Source organism: Trachypithecus francoisi, unplaced genomic scaffold (assembly GCF_009764315.1).
Source record: "Trachypithecus francoisi isolate TF-2019V2 unplaced genomic scaffold, Tfra_2.0 Lachesis_group17, whole genome shotgun sequence".
In the NCBI taxonomy this organism is placed as follows: Eukaryota; Metazoa; Chordata; class Mammalia; order Primates; family Cercopithecidae; genus Trachypithecus; species Trachypithecus francoisi.
Genome location: NW_022681462.1, coordinates 59,130,587 through 59,148,911, shown reverse-complemented (window position 1 = coordinate 59,148,911; position 18,325 = coordinate 59,130,587). Strand labels below are relative to the sequence as shown.

Below are 18,325 nucleotides of genomic sequence, written 5' to 3'. Positions count from 1 at the left end.
GACACAAAGAAATGTCAATGACAAAATACAGAACAGTGAAAGTTTGGAGCCGGGGCCAGTGGCAGTGGCAAGTTACCAATTTGGGGGAGGTCTGAGAGTTTACAGTGCAGAGCATGTTCTGTGCTATCATATGCGGATAACAAAATAGCCGAATACACAAATCTTTCCATGCTTGTGAAAGACGTAACTATCTAGCGACAGGCGGTTGCCATGGAAACCCGGGGCTGCGGGGAATCGGCCAGAATTCTTGATGAGCTTAGAATGTTTCTTCTTCTGGCCTTCTGCTCTTCGCAATTATCGTCCCTCTCCTAGGTCCTACGCCCATTTTATAGGCTCTCATGATTCTCTTCCCCTCTTGATTCTCTCGTCGTGCGTTCCAGGTCGCCACCTTGGACCATCCGTCAAGATGGCGCCCCGTGGTCCCAGAAGTACAGCCCAGGCACGCCGGTGACGCTACGCACGCACGTATTCGGGTGCGAAGGGTGGGGCAGTGACGCCAGACGTCTCCCCGCCCTCTGTAGTCGCTCCGCCCCTGGCCCCACTCCGCCTTCCTCCCACCCCGCGAACCCGGAAGTGGAGGAGGAGGCGCGGCGGCGGCGGTGGCCAAGCAGGCAGAGACTCCCTGAGCCGTTCCCGGGAGCGTGTCTGGGTTTGGGGGCGGGAGACAGGCTGAGCCGCCTGGGCGGCCTGGCCTGGACGGGGAGGGGGAGGCCATGGCCTCGGCTGAGTTGCAGGGGAAGTACCAGAAGCTGGCTCAGGAGTACTCGAAGGTACCCATCGTGATTTGGGAGTAGGGGGTCCCCTGCCCTGCGGCCTCGGGTTGCTGTGGCAGCGACTTGTCGGGACCGAAGGGTACTGCGGGAGGGGCACGCGAGCGCGCCCCACCTTTCCCCTCCGCCGCCTCCGTCCACCATTACGGTGCCTCCACCTGCAGCTCCTAGGAGATGGGGCCGGGCGGTGTCTGCGTCCGTGAGCGTTTCTGCAGGAAGGAGCTGGAGTTTGATTCTTGCTTTTCACTGAAGTAGCAGGCTTGGGACTGGGATGTCAGAAATTCTGGCTTCTTGCCTCTAATGCTGGCCGAGAAGGGAAGGGAAAGGTGTGGACCACTCCTCCCCTCGCTGATTCCTCAATTTTCTCAGCCTAGGGATGGGGAAGATCAACCCTTCTCCCCTCCCACAGGGATGATATGAGGTTAAAGAGATTTATCTTCCCCCGAATCAATTCGAGAGGGTGGAGACATTCGGGTAAACTGCTTCACTAGGGGTGCGTGGTTATGAATGTATTCACTGCTTTGGCAAGAGGTTGTCAGGAATGATTTTGAAAGCTTGAGTGCTACGGCTCTATCCTTTTCTTTCTCTTGTCCCTCGGTCACCTGGAATGGGGTAGACACCCAGCAGGTGCTCAATACATGTTAAGCAACATGGGGACCTGCCCCTTTGTCGTGTTTATGGCATCAGTCTTTTAAACGATAGAACCCTTTCCTTGGAAAAGGATGCTGCAGTTTCTGGGTAGTGTTTCTAGTTTAAGAATATTTTAATGAAGTTATTAAAGCAGAATTTTATATCTTTGGAAATTGATTCAACAATCATTAAGCTTAGTTTTCAGTGATCCTGGCATTCATGGAGTCAATGGGAAGATGGTAATCCCTTTTTGCAGTTTGGAGAAACTGAGACACATTTTATACGTTAGGATTTCATCCAATAATAGCAAGATGAAATATTCTTTGAAAAATAAAACCAGTGCCTAAACATACACACTTAAGTCCTCACCATCAAATAGGAATATTTCGAGATACTATACTTATTTCAGTGATGCTACCATTAGCAAAACTTTGTTGCATTTCCGTTTGAAATTGTCTTAACAGCCTGTGGCACAATGTTAGTGATGGCAAGTCTTCATTTTTTGAAGGAGTATTTCCTTGCTTGAAGGGCCAGAAGTTGTTTGGAACAAATCCATGTGATGAAGGGAGGTGGGTGGAGGTTGGCAATGCTCAAATTTGGCTCTACTATTTTTGGTTGAAAATGTTTCATGATCAACACCTGTGAAAAGAAGGAAAAAAATAAGAAAATGTTTCGTGAGTATAAAGAGAGGGGACTGATTTTCTTCTCCAGAGAGCCAGCAAGCTCAGAAGGCCATTCCAAATGGCAAGAGAGGCGTTCGAAAAATGTTTTGAGTAGGGACTACATTGCTGAAATAATTGTATAGCCTCCCAAAGTAATAAAAAGTGAAAAATTTTTGGATATGTAAGCTTGTTCAACACACAGTATGTGCCCCCTGTGAGCAGTCTGCCAGGGTCTGTTGAGTGAGTCAGGGTTCCAGCTTAACAAGTCACCTTTAATGGAGTATTCTAACGTAGTACATAGTTATGATATAGTATGACAAGTGTCAGTTCAGTGGGACTACCGAAGACATTGAGTAAGCGTTGAGGTTATAGTGGGGATTAGAGAAGAGGAAATGAGGGAGTGGTAGCTTTCCAGGCAAAGGGAACAGTCCATGTTTGCTGGTATGAAAGTTCATTAAGATTAATCTTAATGAGCCTTCACAGGGCAGAGAGTGGTGAAATGAGGTTGGAGAGATAATTTGGACCCCATCATGAAAGGTTGTGAATGTCAGGTAAGAAGAGTGAACTTTACCTTTTGAGTAATGGAGAGACGCCAAAGGTTAAGCAGGGGAGTGACGTTACTTTTAGGAAGGACACTGATAACTGTGAAGGATGGATTGAAATAGGGAAAGATTGGTGGGGAAAAAAGCAGACAGTAGACTGTTGAAATAGATTTTGGGAGAGTAATGTAGGTTTGTATAAAGTTAATGACTTCTGGGCTGTAGAGAAGGGGCTTGATTCAGAAATTATGGTTAAAAAATGCTTTTCAGCTTTCCTTTTTTTCGAGTGCCTGCTATGTGCATGGCACTAACGAAAGATACAAGGCATTCATCCTTGCGTCTCATTCATTTTGGGACTTGGTGAGTGTGGGAAGATTCAGAGTTGTCCCTGCAGTTCTGAGCCACTGACACAATGAGGGCCGGCAGGAAGAAGAGCCCCTTAAGAGTGAAGGACTATAAGGGAGGTTAGATACAGTCTAGGAATTTTAGGGTTGGAAGGCACACTACATTTGTTATTCACGTATGAGGTGATGTTGGAAGTAATGGCTGAAACTTTCTAATGGAGATGGACTGACTAAAAGTCAGGACAAAGGCTAGCACTTTTGGAGTTAAGTCCCATCACGATGTACTTTGAGAGTTAATCAGGGTGGAAATTGGGAAACACGTGTGGGAAGGATGTGCCTGGAGGAGGAAGAGATGCTAAGGAGACTGTAGGACGCCTGCCAGACTTGGGGTCATCTCCCCTATTGGACCAGGCCAGTTTTCATTCTTTTAATTGCAATGTGATGGGAATTTCAGAACACAAGAGAACAGATCCTGAAAAAAAGATTTCTTGTGCTTTTTATTCCCTGTCAATTCTAGTAGCAGGCAATTTCTAGATAAGATCTGTGCTCTCTCCAGCCCTGTGCCTAAGGTATTCCACCTTTTTATTACCTTCCCTGGTACAAGTATCGTTGTACTTGTACAACTTGTACAACTGGGCTGATGTTGAAATCCAGTTGCATAATTTTTCTGCCTTATTTAGGATACAAAGGAAAAAGATGTCCTCTTAATCTGGAGAAGGAAGCCCATCAAGAGAGCAGCAAGCATGATCTCTAAGCCAAGGACACTGGCAGAGTCTTACTCTTCTTTAATGCAGATTTCAGCCTTTGTTCCAGGAAAGGTCCCACCACTCATAATCTTTCCTCTTGAAAAGGAAGGAAAAAAAAAAAAAAAAAAAAAGAAACAAATAGTGGTCTGAGGAGCTCCCATTACAGAGAGTCCAGTTAGATAAAAGATGAACTGTGGAGGTCAAAGCAGATGAGAACTGCTGAGGCAAACAGGTTGCTAAAAGAAAGTGTTATGGAAAGGTTAGTAAAAATGAAGATTAAGACCCAGTGGTTTGGGCAATTAGAGGGTCGTTTGAGGTTTTTAAAATTTCAGGTTCAATCGAGTTTGGGGAGGGAGAATGAATGTGTGTAGAAGTTGGTTTTCAGAGGTGTGTGAAGTTAATAAATAACAGATGCGAGTTACCTCCTTGAGATGTGAGGGAAAGTTAATCAAGACCTCAGTTGCTACATTATAGATTAAGGATGAACAACCATTTATGACTTGCTGTTTCTTCCATGACCTGCTCAGCTTCTGATGCTCTGTTGTATCTCATTGTGGAGAAGAGAGGCAAAAAGTGCTCAGTTCTGGCTCATTTGATTTTAGCCTGCTTTCTTTATGGGAGCACTCTTGCCTGGCACCATGGTATGTGTGTAAGCAAGTTTCAAGTTCTAACTGTCTTCCCAGTGTTTGTGTTACCCTGGGTCAGTGATTCTCAAAGTGTGGGACCTGAAACAACGTCATCTGGGAGTGGATTCGAAATGTAAATTCTTGGGTCCACCCTGCACTACTGCATCTGAAGCTAGCAGTGAGACCCAGCAATCTGTGTTGTAACAAACCTATCCAGTGATTGGATTCATGCTAACATTTGAAAATCATTGCTCAAGGAATGGTATTGGGAGAGTAGCCTTGGCAGAAATAAAGATAATCTTTTTAAAGCTTTTTTTTTTGTTTTTTTGAGACCGTGGATGCCAGCAGGAAAGCCAAACATCCATTATTTCTCTACAGTTTACTTTGCAATTGATGCTTCCTTTACTTGCAAAGGGGATTGCCTTTGGGAACTTTTTAGACTTCTGCTCTTAGTACACAGCTCCTCATATTGAGAAAGGATCAGTTTTGATCCAGCATGTTTGCTCTCCAGATAACAGGATTTGGCAGTACCTGATTTATCACCCACTTTTATAGAGAAATAGACTCAGGAGCTGGATAGGGTTAAAATTGAGTATGAGCTTTTTTTTTTTTTGACCCTGATGTGTAGGTACGATTCACTAGTAAAGTTGGGTTGGAAAACAGGTTTGTGTTCAGTGCTATCCAGTGGAAGTTTCCATGAGAATGAAATGTTCTGTGTCTGTGCTGTCCAGCAGGGTAACCACTAGCCATGCATGGCTGTTGAGTGCTTGAAACATAGCTAGTGTGTGACTGAGGAACTGAATTTTAGGTTTTATTTAATTTGAATAATTTAATTTAAATGGCCACATGTAGCTATTGAGTACTCTGTTGGACAGTGCTAGCTTAGACCCTGGGTCTGTGCATCACAGACGTAAATGTCTAAATTACTCACTTGAAGACCTTGTTAAACTGCAGATTCTGGATTAGTAGGTCTGGGGTGGGGCCTGAGATTCTGCTTTCAGGTGATACTATTGCAGCTGTCCAAAGACCACACTTGGGACAAGGCCCTAGAAAGACAAGGGGCAACCTCCTCTTCCTCTTTAGTTTAACTGATTTACTCACCTGTTCATGGAGGGTCAGCTAAACTGCAAGGGTTGGGGTTTTGTCCTAATGAGTTTCCCTGCATGGGAGCAGGAGCAGGAGAAAGGATGCCATTTGAGGCAGATGTGAGTTTTTTCCTGCCTCAGTGACAAAGTAACCCCAGCTACTGCATAATATGTAGCCTGCACATACTTCATCCCTGTCCTGGAATAGGAACAAGTAAGTAGGCAGAAAGAAAGACTAAGTAGGATTCCCAGTAATTTGGAATACTTAAAATGTTAGAACTGGAAGGAGTTTTAGGGGTCATCCAGGCCAGATACTGCAGCTGGGGCCTGCACATGACTTCAGTATTCTGAAGCTTTGAATCAGGGTTTTAGTGTGGCGTGGGGTTGTCTTGCACACATCACTGTATATTGAAGAAAAGACTGTATGTTTAAAGGTTTGTTTTATAGGGTTATAAAATATGTATAAATGTCAAAAAAAAGTCCATTGCATGAAGACGGTCATGTAAAAGTGGTTCTAACGCAGAAGATTTTGAGATTAGCTGAGAAAATGCATATGAGTGGTTCATCTCACTTTCCCAACAAATTCTTCCAATGTTTTGTGATTGAAGGTAATAAATCCCCAATCTTGGGCCATTTAGTCTATCACATATTGTCAGAGTGGCATGAGAGAAGTCATAGTGAGCTTACCACCACTCTCTGTCCTAGGAGAAGCAGCTGTGTGATAGGCCTGACTGAAGCTGGGCTATTCCAGAACCAGAGTTATAGAGAGCAGGTCTGGGCACTGGTCATTAGAGAGTTAGGCTCAAGGCTTTTAAGGATTTTTGGTGTCCAATAGGACCATGAGGTTCACATTATTTGGAGAGTCTTCAAAGAGAATTGTTAAAGTAATGGCAATCTCTTATATAATGTGTTACATTTAAACACCTTTATATGTAGTATAACTTATTAATTTGATTTGATTAATTTGATTAATCAAATTAACTGATCTGATTAACTAAAAATTTATTGAGTTCCTTCTCTATCCATAGCATTGATCTTTCATTGCAGGCAGGAAATACAAGGAAGTATACTGTAGTCTTTACCATGGAGAATAGTTTAAGTTGGCAGGTGGGAAATGAATACAGAAATTGATTGATTGATTGATTGATTTGCTCTGTCTCCCAGGCTGGAGTGCAGTGGTGTGATCTTGGCTCACTGCAACCTCTGTCTCCTGGGTTCAAGCAATTCTCCTGCCTGCCTCAGCCTCCCAAGTACCTGGGATTACAGGTGCCTGCCACCGTGCCTGGCTAATTTTTGTATTTTTAATAGATACGGGGTTTTGCCATGTTGGCTAGGCTGGTTTTGAACTCCTGACCTCAGGTGATCTGCCCACCTTGGCCTCCCAAAGTGCTATGATGACAGGCGTGAGCCACCGCGCCCAGCCTATACAGAAATATGTATATTAGTAAAATGTAAAATTTACTGATTTTAGAAGTAAAATTAAAACTGAATAGTTTAATAAGAGATGTTTTGTTGTTAGTAAGTGCCAAAGGAACTGAGGCACAGACTCTCTGTGGGCCACAGGGAGTCAGGGAGTGATGAGGAAAAATTATGGAGGAAGTAGGGCCAGAGGTAAAAAGTAGGATCCTAGAGAACAGGTGGGATTTGGTTGGCCAAACGGAGGAAGGGCTGTGCTTTCAAAGTAAGGGTAAAATGAATCAGAAGATTACAAAACAAGGAAGTATGAGATTTAAAAGGATTAAGAGGGATTCAGAGGTACTCTTCCCCCACTGAATGGCACAGAAGAGCTTGGTGCACAGCTGTTGAAAATAAGCTCTATCATCTATCGGAGAGTTATTCTGTACTAATAGAGACTTCAGGGCAATTGTTTCTCAATTATGTCATGTGCATTGGAGTCTCCATTCTGGACTCCTAGAGGCAGTAGTGACCATCCGGTGATCTTATACCTACATCTGAAACAGAAACAGCATTCATTTGCCTCCCCTCTGTGGTGAATACTGGTGCAGAGAAAAATAGATTCTAAAAGACCAGGCTGGCTGGATGTGGTGACTCACGCCTGTAATCCCAGCACTTTGGGAGGCTGAGGCAGACAGATCACTTGAGGCCTGGAGTTCAAGACCAGCCTGGCCAACATGGTGAAACCCTGTCTCTACTAAAAATTAAAAAATTAGCGGGGTGTGGTGGTGCATGCTTATAATCCCAGCTTCTCGGGAGGCTGAGGCAGGAGAATCGCCTGAACCCGAGAGGTGGAGGCTGCAGTGAGCTGAGATCACACCACTACACTTCAGCCTGGGCAACAGAGCAAGAGTCAGTCTCAAAATAAATAAATAAATAAATAAATAAATTTAAAAAATCAGGCTAATAAGAGCAGCTCAGCATTTTATAAGCTGCTCATTCAGTAATGCAGTAAGAGTGGCAGAAGTGATGCTGAAATGCAGAAAAACGTCAGATGCCACAAAGAGTAGTTAAAATGGCAGTAGAGTATGCAAGCTTATCATCTTCCTTCATTTCTACCTACTAAGTAATAGAAAGGTGTTTCAGATAACAGTTTCTTAAAAAGCTGCATTGTCTGTTAAATGGTTTCATTGAAACCGTGTTTGAGTTACCAGTTTAGCAAAAAGTATTTTCCAAAGGAAAATCCTAATTTTTTTTGTTATAATCAGTTATATTAAATTCCTAACAGCAATAGCTTGAAAGTTTCATTTTGCTTTTTAACAAAGCAGTCTGTTCAGTTTGCTTTAAATACTCTTCAGTGTGCCTTAGGAATGAAAGATGAGGTTATTTTTCTTAAAATTAATTGCTGTCGTTCTGGTCCTACAGGAAATTATCAGTTCAGTGAACTTCAAGCTTCGTTCTTAGTCCTTGAAGTAGTCATTAGGAGTTTCTAAATACCACACAATGAAGACATGTAAGAGATTACAGATCGCAGCTAAGACAGGGATATGAAATAAAATCTAAAGACTTTAGGTTTATAAAATAAAATCTAAAGACTGAAGCAGTATTGTTATTTTTTTGGCTACATGGATTTGAAAGTATTTATTGAATTCTGCTAAGTAGCACATTATTCAAGGGTATGTTGATATTTGCTTAAAAAGTAGAACACTGCTTCATGGAAATCAACATTAAAGTGGTATTTCTCTCTTTTGAACTTGTAGAGCAGAAGTTACCAAACTCTGTAAGAGGCCACACAGTAAATATTTTAGGCTTGAGGCTATGTGGTTTCTGTTGTAGCTACTCATGTCTTCCATTGTACCTCAAAAGCAACCATAGACAGTACGTAAATGAATGAGTATGGCTGTGTTCCAATAAAACTTTAAAAATAGCATGCCAGTTTGGCCCTCAGACCTTAGTTGGCCAACCCATGTTCTAGAGAATTTAATATCTTCTACTTTTTTTTTTCCAAGCAGGAAATACTAGTATTGCTAGTTATCTTTTAATATTTTATCTTCCCTTTTAAAGTGTAAGTTTTTTGAAAATAGAGACCACATCTTTTACATCTCTCCCCCATATCAGTCAAGGTGTACAATGACTTACACCGTGCAAACTTCCATTGTACCTCAGATAATAATAAACAGATAATAAAGGTATCTGTTGTCATTTTGAATCTGTTCTAATCATAAGTGTTCTGTTTCCATTTGTGGAGCATTTTATAGTTTAGAAAGTGCTTTGACATAGGTTTCTTATCTGGTTCTCACAGTAGCCTCAGAAGAAGGAACATGGGGTAAATGAATTTACCCATTCTATAGACCGTATAGTTGAAGCTCAGAAAGGTTAAGTGAATTTACCAAGTTTATATTGTCTAATAAATGGCAGAGCAAAGATTTGGATCTGCTTTCTATTGTGGTAATGAACTGTCATCTCTAACTTTCTAAAAATAGAAGAATCTCATCTTTTTAGTCTGTTGCTTAAACTGTTGAATATCCTGCAGTATTCTTGCATTTTATCTCAGAATCTTAGCTAAATTTTCCATTGAGTTTTAAATACTCAGTTTAAGATTTAGCATGCAAATATGCCTGTTCTTTTGGCACAGAAAAGGGTCGTTTCTGTTCTCTGTTCTCAGGAGACAGATCTGAGTTATGCAGAATTAGAAAGATTTTAAAAATTTTTTTATTTTTAATTTTAGAAATAGATTTTTTTTTTTTTTAAAGCTAACATAGAAGGATGTCTCATTCTTTCAGTTTCTCAGAGAAGAACCTGGTCTTTCATGATATCTGCACTGAGCCCTGGGAATATTAGTCTATAAACCTTTTGCTTCAGCTGCAGTGAACTTGTTTATTTATACTTAAGTGCTCTATGTTCTTTTCGCTGAGAATATTTTCCTCTTATTACAGAAGTAAATTTTATCTTTTAAAACCCTGTCAGTGGTGGTTGTATAGATGCATACATAAGTAAAAATGCATTTAGCTGCATAATTTCTGATTTGTATACTTTATTTAAAATAACATTATTTCTCAATATTTAATAATTAACTGTGAAGAAAAGCCCAAGTTTACCTCTTTCTCGAAAGGCATCTCTCGCCTCTCCAGCTCACTGCTTTTTTCACTTACATGTAGCTTTGTGAAATAGCCAATATTGTCTAATTGACATTATGACTTTGGAATCCAAACTGGTAGAGTCTGAATCTCAGCATTGGTAGTTAACTTCTCTGTGCCTCAGTTTCCTCATCTGTAAAATGGAGGTAATTAGAGTATCCACTTCATAGGATTGTGAGGATTAGATGAAGTAATACATGAAAGTACTTAGGATGGTGCCTGGTTTGTAATGAACATTCAGATGTAAGTTGGTATTATTACCAACTTTTGAGTGGAGCCTGCTTCGTAGTTGCTTTTGTCTACTGCCCCAGCTGATGCCTGAAGCCATTGTTGATGATGACATTTGCATGTCTAATATTAGGCACAGTGTCCTGCTGGGTATGTTGATGCCCAACATTTTTATTTTCTGTGAAATTCTTACTTAACAATTAGTCCAGTTGTATGTATTTTACAAATGAATTGTGTGTCAGAATTTCAAGGAACATGGCATATTCAGTACCCTGTTATTTATTGTATTAGTTTTTATTTAGGGATGGGTCTTGGTTTTATAGAAAAAGTGACACACTAGAAATTAGGAGACTGGATTTTAGTCCCAGTTTTGCCATTGATTTTTGTTATGTCATTAGGCAACTCAGCCTGTGTGTCCTTATCTGTAAAATGGTGAATTATTCTATCTACTACCCTCTTTGGGTCTACTACTTTTTTGTTCTCATATATTTGTGAGAAGCTACTTAGTTACTCAGTGTAATGTAATGTTGCCTGTAAAATTGATGTGGTTTCCTTGATATAACCAATTGCTTTATATTAAAAATTAATTATTGCTTTCTCTGTTTTCAGCTTCGGGCTCAGAATCAGGTTCTGAAAAAAGGTGTTGTGGATGAACAAGCAAATTCTGCAGCTTTAAAGGTGGGCAACAGGATATTTGTGTTGTGAGGGTTATTAGCATTTGGTGTTGGCTCAAAACAGGTTCATTGGGTTTTCTGGGTTAAAGTTCCAACTCTGACACTGATTCACTAGGGATAAGGGACAGTAATACAGTTTTTTGTGGTTAATTTTCCTACTTGCTTAGGTAAGAATATGAGGTACTTTACTTTCCTTAGCTAAAAATTATAAAAGAGATATTATGTGACTTTGTCTAGTGCCTTACTCCTGTGCCTCAAGGCCTTCACTTAGCTCAGTTTATCTGGATTATTGAGGCTTCTTATCAGTTGTCATCAGACAGCTCTCTGAGGGAGGCTATGTCATATTCCTATTTGAATCCCTCTCACTCAGTAGATGGGAGGTCTCTAATAAGTAGATTCCATTGTGTGAATCATTTAGCCCCTAAATCTTGCCTTTAGTTGAGCTATTTAATAGTAATAACCTGTGTTAATCAGGATACTCTTTGAGTGATACATTTTACCGTCAGCACTTTTGTTAACTGAGGGGAGAAATATGATAGATGAAGGAATTTGTTTCTGCCTCATTTCTAGTACGCATGTAGTAAATATTGCTTAGTGATTTTTTTTTTTTTTTTTGAGACGAAGTCTCGCTCTGTCGCGCAGGCTGGAGTACAGTGACCGGATCTCAGCTCACTGCAAGCTCCGCCTCCCGGGTTTACGCCATTCTTCTGCCTCAGCCTCCCGAGTAGCTGGGACTACAGGCACCCGCCACCTCACCCGGCTCATTTTTTGTATTTTTGTGTTTTTGTATTTTTAGTTTCACCGTGTTAGCCAGGATGGTCTCGATCTCCTGACCTCGTGATCTGCCCGTCTCAGCCTCCCAAAGTGCTGGGATTACAGGCTTGAGCCACCGCGCCCGGCCGATATTTTTAAATGGATAAATTAATCCTAGGATTTGGATTTCTTCTTGGCCAAGTTTCAGTTAAATATACTGTCTAGCTCACTCTTTTGCTCTTTCCCTTGCTTGCTCCCTCTGCTCTCTTTAGACAGATGGGATTAGGATTCTTCTTACTCCCATCTCTTTCTGGAGAAGCCCCTGATGAGTAATATGTCTAAGGTGGCTCCACATAGGCAACTAAGCCACAGAAATTGTCCTTTTAGGTAGCCAGTTGTTGGATCCTATAGGAGAGAAATCTGTCTCTGAGTGTCTCCTCCTTAGGTGCGGTTAGCACAGTCTAAGGGCTGAGATGGTTCTCAACACCCCACCCATACTTCCAGGCTCTTTGCACCCAAGCCAAGATGATTAAAAAAGAAGCTTTATAGTCAGAATTTATTAGACAAGTCATTATTTTACAAAAATTGTTGAAGAAATGATCCTTATATCTCCCAATAATATTTAAACTTATTGCTGGGGAAGGTCTTTCCTAGTTTGTCCTAGTAGCCTGCGCTGATGTTTCATACCCTCCTGTTGCTGGTTGTGTTTGATTAACTCTGTGATGGCAGCAATGGTAGGAACAGTGGTAGGAGTGGTGACAGCTGGTTCTATTGATTGAGCACTCACCATATACCAGGCATTGTGCTAAGTACATTATATCCATTATCTCATTTAGTGGTCACAACAACCCTGTGAGGTCAGATAACATTATCATCCCCATTACAGAAACTGGAGTTTAACGAAAGGCTGGGATAGATGTTTTCTGAAATTAATGATTGGCTAATGGAGTTGGAGCATTAGTTCATTTTAAGAACTAGAAGCATAATTGTATATTATAATTATAAGAATATAAATTATGAGAAAAAATAAATTTTTTTATTTTAATATTTATTACAGTAGTCATTGTAATTATAGTACACCAAGTGACAGTATGCCAGTTTGCTAGACAGGAATATTAGGATGTCCTGTGTTACAGTAGGCTTTTAATTTTATTACTGGGTTTACCCCTTCAGTGAGGTATAATCAGTGTTCATTGATTTGAAGTTTTAAAATTCGAAAGACATGATGGTTTGGACATGGGCTCGGCCTGAATTTACCTTTGAGCTACAAGTGAAAATTAAGGTTTTGCTAAACAAATGTAGGAAAAAAATGATTTTCTCCTTAACAGGAGCATATTGTTCTATCCCTCTAGTACTGTTCTCAACATGCAGGTAATGTCAATAGAGTGTAGACACTAGTCTATGGTTTTTAGGTTGCTGTTCCTTTTTTTTTTTGTGACAAAGTCTTACTCTGTCACCCAGGCTGGAGTGCAGTGGCATGATCACGACTCACTGCAACTTCTGCCTCCCCAGTTTGAGCGATTCTTGTGCCTCAGCCTCCTGAGTCACTGAGATCACAGGCATGCACCACCCTGCCTGGCTAATTTTTGTATTTTTAGTAGAGTCGGAGTTTTGTCATGTCGGCCAAGGCAGTTTCAAACTCCTGACCTCAAGTGATCCACCCACCTCAACCCCCCAAAGTTCTGGGATTATAGGCGTGAGCCACTGCACCTGGCCTAGGTTGCTGTTTCAATATAGTTAAATCATCTGTTCCTTAAAGCATGACCCTTATGTTTTATAATTGTTTCAGTGACACTGGTAAACATATAGTTCTTTATTTTTTTATTTTCTATTTTTTTAAATAGAGATGAGGTCTCACTATGTTGCTCAGGCTGGTCTCCAACTTCTGGGCTTAAGCAGTCCTCCTGTCTTGGCCTCCCAAAGTGCTGCGATTACAGGCATAAGTCACCGTGCCAGCCCACTTCTTTAAATATACAGTATTATATGGCCGTCTGTGTTTGATAATCAGTGAATAAAAAGTTGTCAGAACATCGTAAGTAAAATATAGTTAGAATAATTCTTTTAAAAAATAGAGTGAAAGTAAATATTTCTCATTAGTTTCCCGTTTTCTTACCCCATTATGGCATAAACAGAACAAAGTGGTCAGCAGAGGGTATGTCAGAAAGGTTAGCAGAATATTTTAGATTTTGTTTCTATTGTCATTTAGCTTTAAAGTGAATTATTGTAGGACAACATCTGAAAATATTTTTGGTATGATACTGATTTTTATCTTTGATATGTCAGAATAGTTGAAGAAAAATTAAGTGTGTTGCAAAGACTTTATTTTGACTAATTTAAATTCAGGGAGGATTTACAGAAAAACTGGAATACAGATATATTTCTTCCCATTCTTGTTCACTGAAGGGAATCATCAGTAAATCAGAGGTTCTTTTTAAATACCGAAGTTCGGCCAGGCACGGTGGCTCGTGCCTGGAAACCCAACACTTTGGGAGGCCGAGGCGGGTAGATCACCTGAGGTCAGGAGTTTGAGACCAGCCTGGCCAACATGGCGAAACCTTGTCTCTACTAAAAATACAAAAAAATTAGCCAGGCGTGGTGGTGTGCGCCTGAAGTCCCAGCCACTTGGGAGGCTGAGGCAGGAGAATCACTTAAACTCAGGTGGCAGAGGTTGCAGTGAGCCGAGATTGTGCCACTGCACTGTAGCCTGGGCAATAGAGCGAGACTCTGTCTCAAAAATAATAATAATAATAATAATAATAATTAAGTAATGCCTAAGTTTATAAACTTGTAGCCTCAATCTTTGTGTCTGTTCACTGTCACAGGATGTTTAGTTGATCATGATCTGTTACTTTAGTATAGTTGCTCTTATTTTTATGTTTACTTGGTTTAGCCAAAAGATTATCTTTTCACAAAGTGCTAAAAACTTAAGAACTGAAATGATGCACATACAACCTGAATTTCCTAAAGCAAGAGGTTTTGATTATATTTTGGTGAAACAAAAATAATTTTTAATAAAATTTCTAAACCTTACAGCTAAACTGTGAGGACCAATCTGTTTTCACTTTGATATAGGAGCAACTGAAAATGAAAGATCAGTCACTGAGAAAACTACAACAGGAAATGGACAGTTTGACATTTCGAAATCTGCAGCTTGCCAAGAGAGTAGAACTACTTCAAGATGAACTAGCTCTAAGTGAACCACGAGGCAAGAAAAACAAGGTAGGTTCAAATACAGGCAAGTTAGTGTGACCTTGTCATTAGTAACTGACACCTACAGGGCATCCTGGTTTTAACAGAAGACCCCACTGCCTAATTATTTGTTTGATTGTTTGTTTGAGACAGGGTCTTGCTCTACCACCCAGGCTGGAGTGCTGTGGTATGATCTTGGCTCACTGCAACCTCTGCTCCCAGGCTCAGTGATCCTCCCATCTCTGCTCCCAGAGTGGCTGGGACTATAGGCGTGCACAACCATGACCGGCTAATTTTTGTATTTTTTAATAGAGATGGGGTCTCACTATGTTGCCCAGGCTGGCCTTGAACTTCTGGACTTAAGCGATCCACCTGCCTTGGCCTCCCAAAGTGCTAGGATTACAGGCGTGAGTCATCATGCCTGGCCCTGAATTTTTTTTTTTTTTTGAGACAGAGTTTCACTCTTGCTGCCCAGGCTGGAGTGCGATGGCATGATCTTAGCTCACCACAGTCTCCGCCTCCTGGGTTCAAGTGATTCTCCTGCCTCAATCTCCCAAGTAGCTGGGATTACAGGCATGTGCCACTCCCAGCTAATTTTGTATTTTTAGTAGAGACGGAGTTTCTCCATGTTGGTCAGTCTGGTCTCGAACTCCCGACCTCAGGTGATCTGCCCGCCTTGGCCTCCCAAAGTACTGGGATTACAGGCATGAGCCACCGTGCCAGGCCCTAGCCCTGAATTTTTAATGTTCCATTATTACACCTGGATATTAGGTCAAGAAAGCAGACATTTATTATTAATATACATTAAATGTTAGAAACATTTTTGTATGATAGTCAATTTTAAATAATTTATTAGGAGCAAATATACATAGTTGGTTAGTGACCGAGAAGAGACAATGGAATATCTTACATTGCTAAAATTGTTGACATCTTTTGGTTTTACCAGGTTGCCATTAATCCAAGGTTGAGCAAATAAAATGAGGGAGACTGTCAGTGCTACTACTCTTATGAAAGTAGCAGTTGAGGCCGGGCGCGGTGGCTCAAGCCTGTAATCCCAGCACTTTGGGAGGCCGAGACGGGTGGATCACGAGGTCAGGAGATCGAGACCATCCTGGCTAACACGGTGAAACCCTGTCTCTACTAAAAATACAAAAACTAGCCGGGCGAGGTGGCGGGCGCCTGTAGTCCCAGCTACTCGGGAGGCTGAGGCAGGAGAATGGCGTAAACCCGGGAGGCGGAGCTTGCAGTGAGCTGAGATCCGGCCACTGCACTCCAGTCCGGGAGACAGAGCGAGACTCCGCCTCAAAAAAAAAAAAAAAAAAAAAAAAAAGAAAGTAGCAGTTGAAACACTCATACCTTAGGTTTGTAAGTTTACTGCAGATGTAATTTCTTAGCATTTATTCTTATGAGGCCAGTTTGGTGTTCTCGTCTTGAGATTTAGAGATGAGTTTTTTTCCCTTATGGTTTTATATGGTGAGGCAAGATTGTTATTGCTCTAAGGTGGATAATCTGGTACTTTCGAACACTGTGATTAAGAGGTTGCTGCTTTTTTTTTTTAGGGTAGAGGTAGTGATTGAGTCTTTAAGTCTTGTATGTGTATAGACTAACACTCCACAAATGTATGTATTGAGGCAGTAACAGTAGAATGGGTAGAAGGGAAGGAGAAGGCACACAGTGACTCTGAAGGAGCGCAGTATGGCCAGAAGAGCACAGGCTTCAGATTTAAGCCCAGGCTTGAATTCTTTGGTTGCCTTTAATAAATCTATGATTTTTGGCACAATTTTTAACCTTGTAATCTTAGTTTCTCCATCAGCAAAGTGACAATGAACCTTTCAGGTTTGTTGTGAGGATTCTATGGGATCATGTAAAAGTGCCTAGGGCCATATTTCCCATGTAATGAGCAGTTGCCATAGTTATATGTTAATAGTTTTCCTATATGCATTTTGCTACATAGAATAATTCACTAGAGTGTTAGAGTTCAAATAAAGGAGGCAACAGAGAGGGTATAACATGTATGTATTAGAATCACTCGGGAAACTTTTTCAAGATATTCGTGCCAGGCCGGGCACGGTGGCTCACGGCTATAATCCCAGCACTTTGGGAAGCTGAGGTGGGCGGATCATGAGGTCAGAAGTTTGAGACCAGCCTGGCCAGCATGGTGAAACGCTGTCTCTACTGAAAATACAATAAATTAGCCCGGCATGGTGGTGCACGGCTATAATCCCAGCTACTCAGGAGACTGAGGTGGGAGAATTGCTTGAATCCAGGAGGCAGAGGTTGCAGTGAGCCAAGATCACACCATTGCACTCCAGCCTGGGCGACAGAGCAAGACTCCATCGCAAGAAAAAAAAAAAAGATGTACATGCCCTGGAAATTCTGAAAGACCCTTGGGGAGACAATAGTCATTTGTACTTCAAACATGTTCTTCAGATTCTTAATATCCCTGCCTAGGACTGTTGAGCAGAGGTTTGGGTGTAATACTTGAGAATTAATTTTAACTAAAGCTCATCAAATTTGGAAGCACTGAGGACCCCGAATATGTCATTCTGCAGTGTTCCTTATGCACTTCTTGTTTTTCAAACATGATGGATATTTAATTTCTTTTTATTTGGCTACTCCATTTTCGAAGGGCTTTTAAATCACTGATTCAAATTAGATTAGTAGGTGACTTCATTTTAAGTGAGAAGTGAGACTACAAAAAAAGCAGAGAAAGGGTGGTGACTGATGTCTGAACACAGTTTCGTTGTTAGGCTGTTCCTTGAATAGTCTCAGTTCTATGTATTACATGAAAACAAATGCTTATTATTAGATCTTTTAAATAGTGCTATTCTTCTATGTAGAATGAGTTCATATTAGTAAAAAATTAAAAGAAAGGGATTTTTAAATAATCTTTTAGAATTTTCCTATTCATTTATAATAGCTTTATTTTATATATTTTTTAACTTAGAAATTTATATGAACTTTTGTATAAACTTACCTTTATGGATGCTGTTACAAAATTTATTACAATTTCTTATGGAGTTTAACAACTTCGACTCATGAAATTGCTGTAATTCTGATTTCCCAAACCAAAAGATCAAATTGAAATTATATTTATGAGCTTATTTTATATTGCCGGAGCTTTCTAGGTCTGCTCCGTCTTCCAACAGAACTACTCATGAATTCATCTGCAAAGAATAGTAAGCCTTATCTGTTCTTTTCTCTCTCTTTTTAAAACTTTCCTGCTCGTTACAATATTTGCAGTTTCAACTTGTGTCACATAGGAAAAGTTAAATGATGAACTGTATACCTTTTGCAGGATTGTTTGAGAATGGTGAACACGTAGAAGAGACAAGCTTCTAAGGTGATAGAGAATCTGTGTACCTTAGGATGTTTCTCTAAAGGATGAAAGTTATGTGGACATAACTTTTTCTTTCCATCAGAAAAGTGGAGAATCTTCTTCTCAGTTGAGTCAAGAACAGAAGACTGTCTTTGATGAAGATCTGCAGAAGAAGATCGAAGAGAATGAGCGGTTGCATATACAAGTGAGAAAATCTGTTTTTCCATG

At 40.7% G+C, this 18,325-nt stretch overlaps 1 protein-coding gene across 6 annotated transcripts in view; it reads left to right on the top strand.

Annotated features, from left to right (window-relative positions):
* Nucleotides 1–540: 540 nt before the first annotated feature.
* PPP1R21 (protein phosphatase 1 regulatory subunit 21) overlaps nt 541–18,325 on the top strand; it is a 78,924-nt gene continuing 61,139 nt past the window's right edge. For 2 of the 6 annotated variants that reach the window (XM_033175768.1, XM_033175769.1), the window contains exons 1-4: nt 569–770; nt 10,772–10,840; nt 14,662–14,808; nt 18,201–18,302. In XM_033175768.1, coding sequence (XP_033031659.1) covers nt 714–770; nt 10,772–10,840; nt 14,662–14,808; nt 18,201–18,302 — 375 coding nt within the window. In that variant the 5' untranslated portion in view covers nt 569–713. Of the gene's footprint in view, nt 771–843; nt 1,097–10,771; nt 10,841–14,622; nt 14,809–18,200; nt 18,303–18,325 lie in introns of those variants that run through there. The other 4 variants (XM_033175770.1, XM_033175773.1, XM_033175771.1 and 1 more) reach the window with 4 other exon arrangements.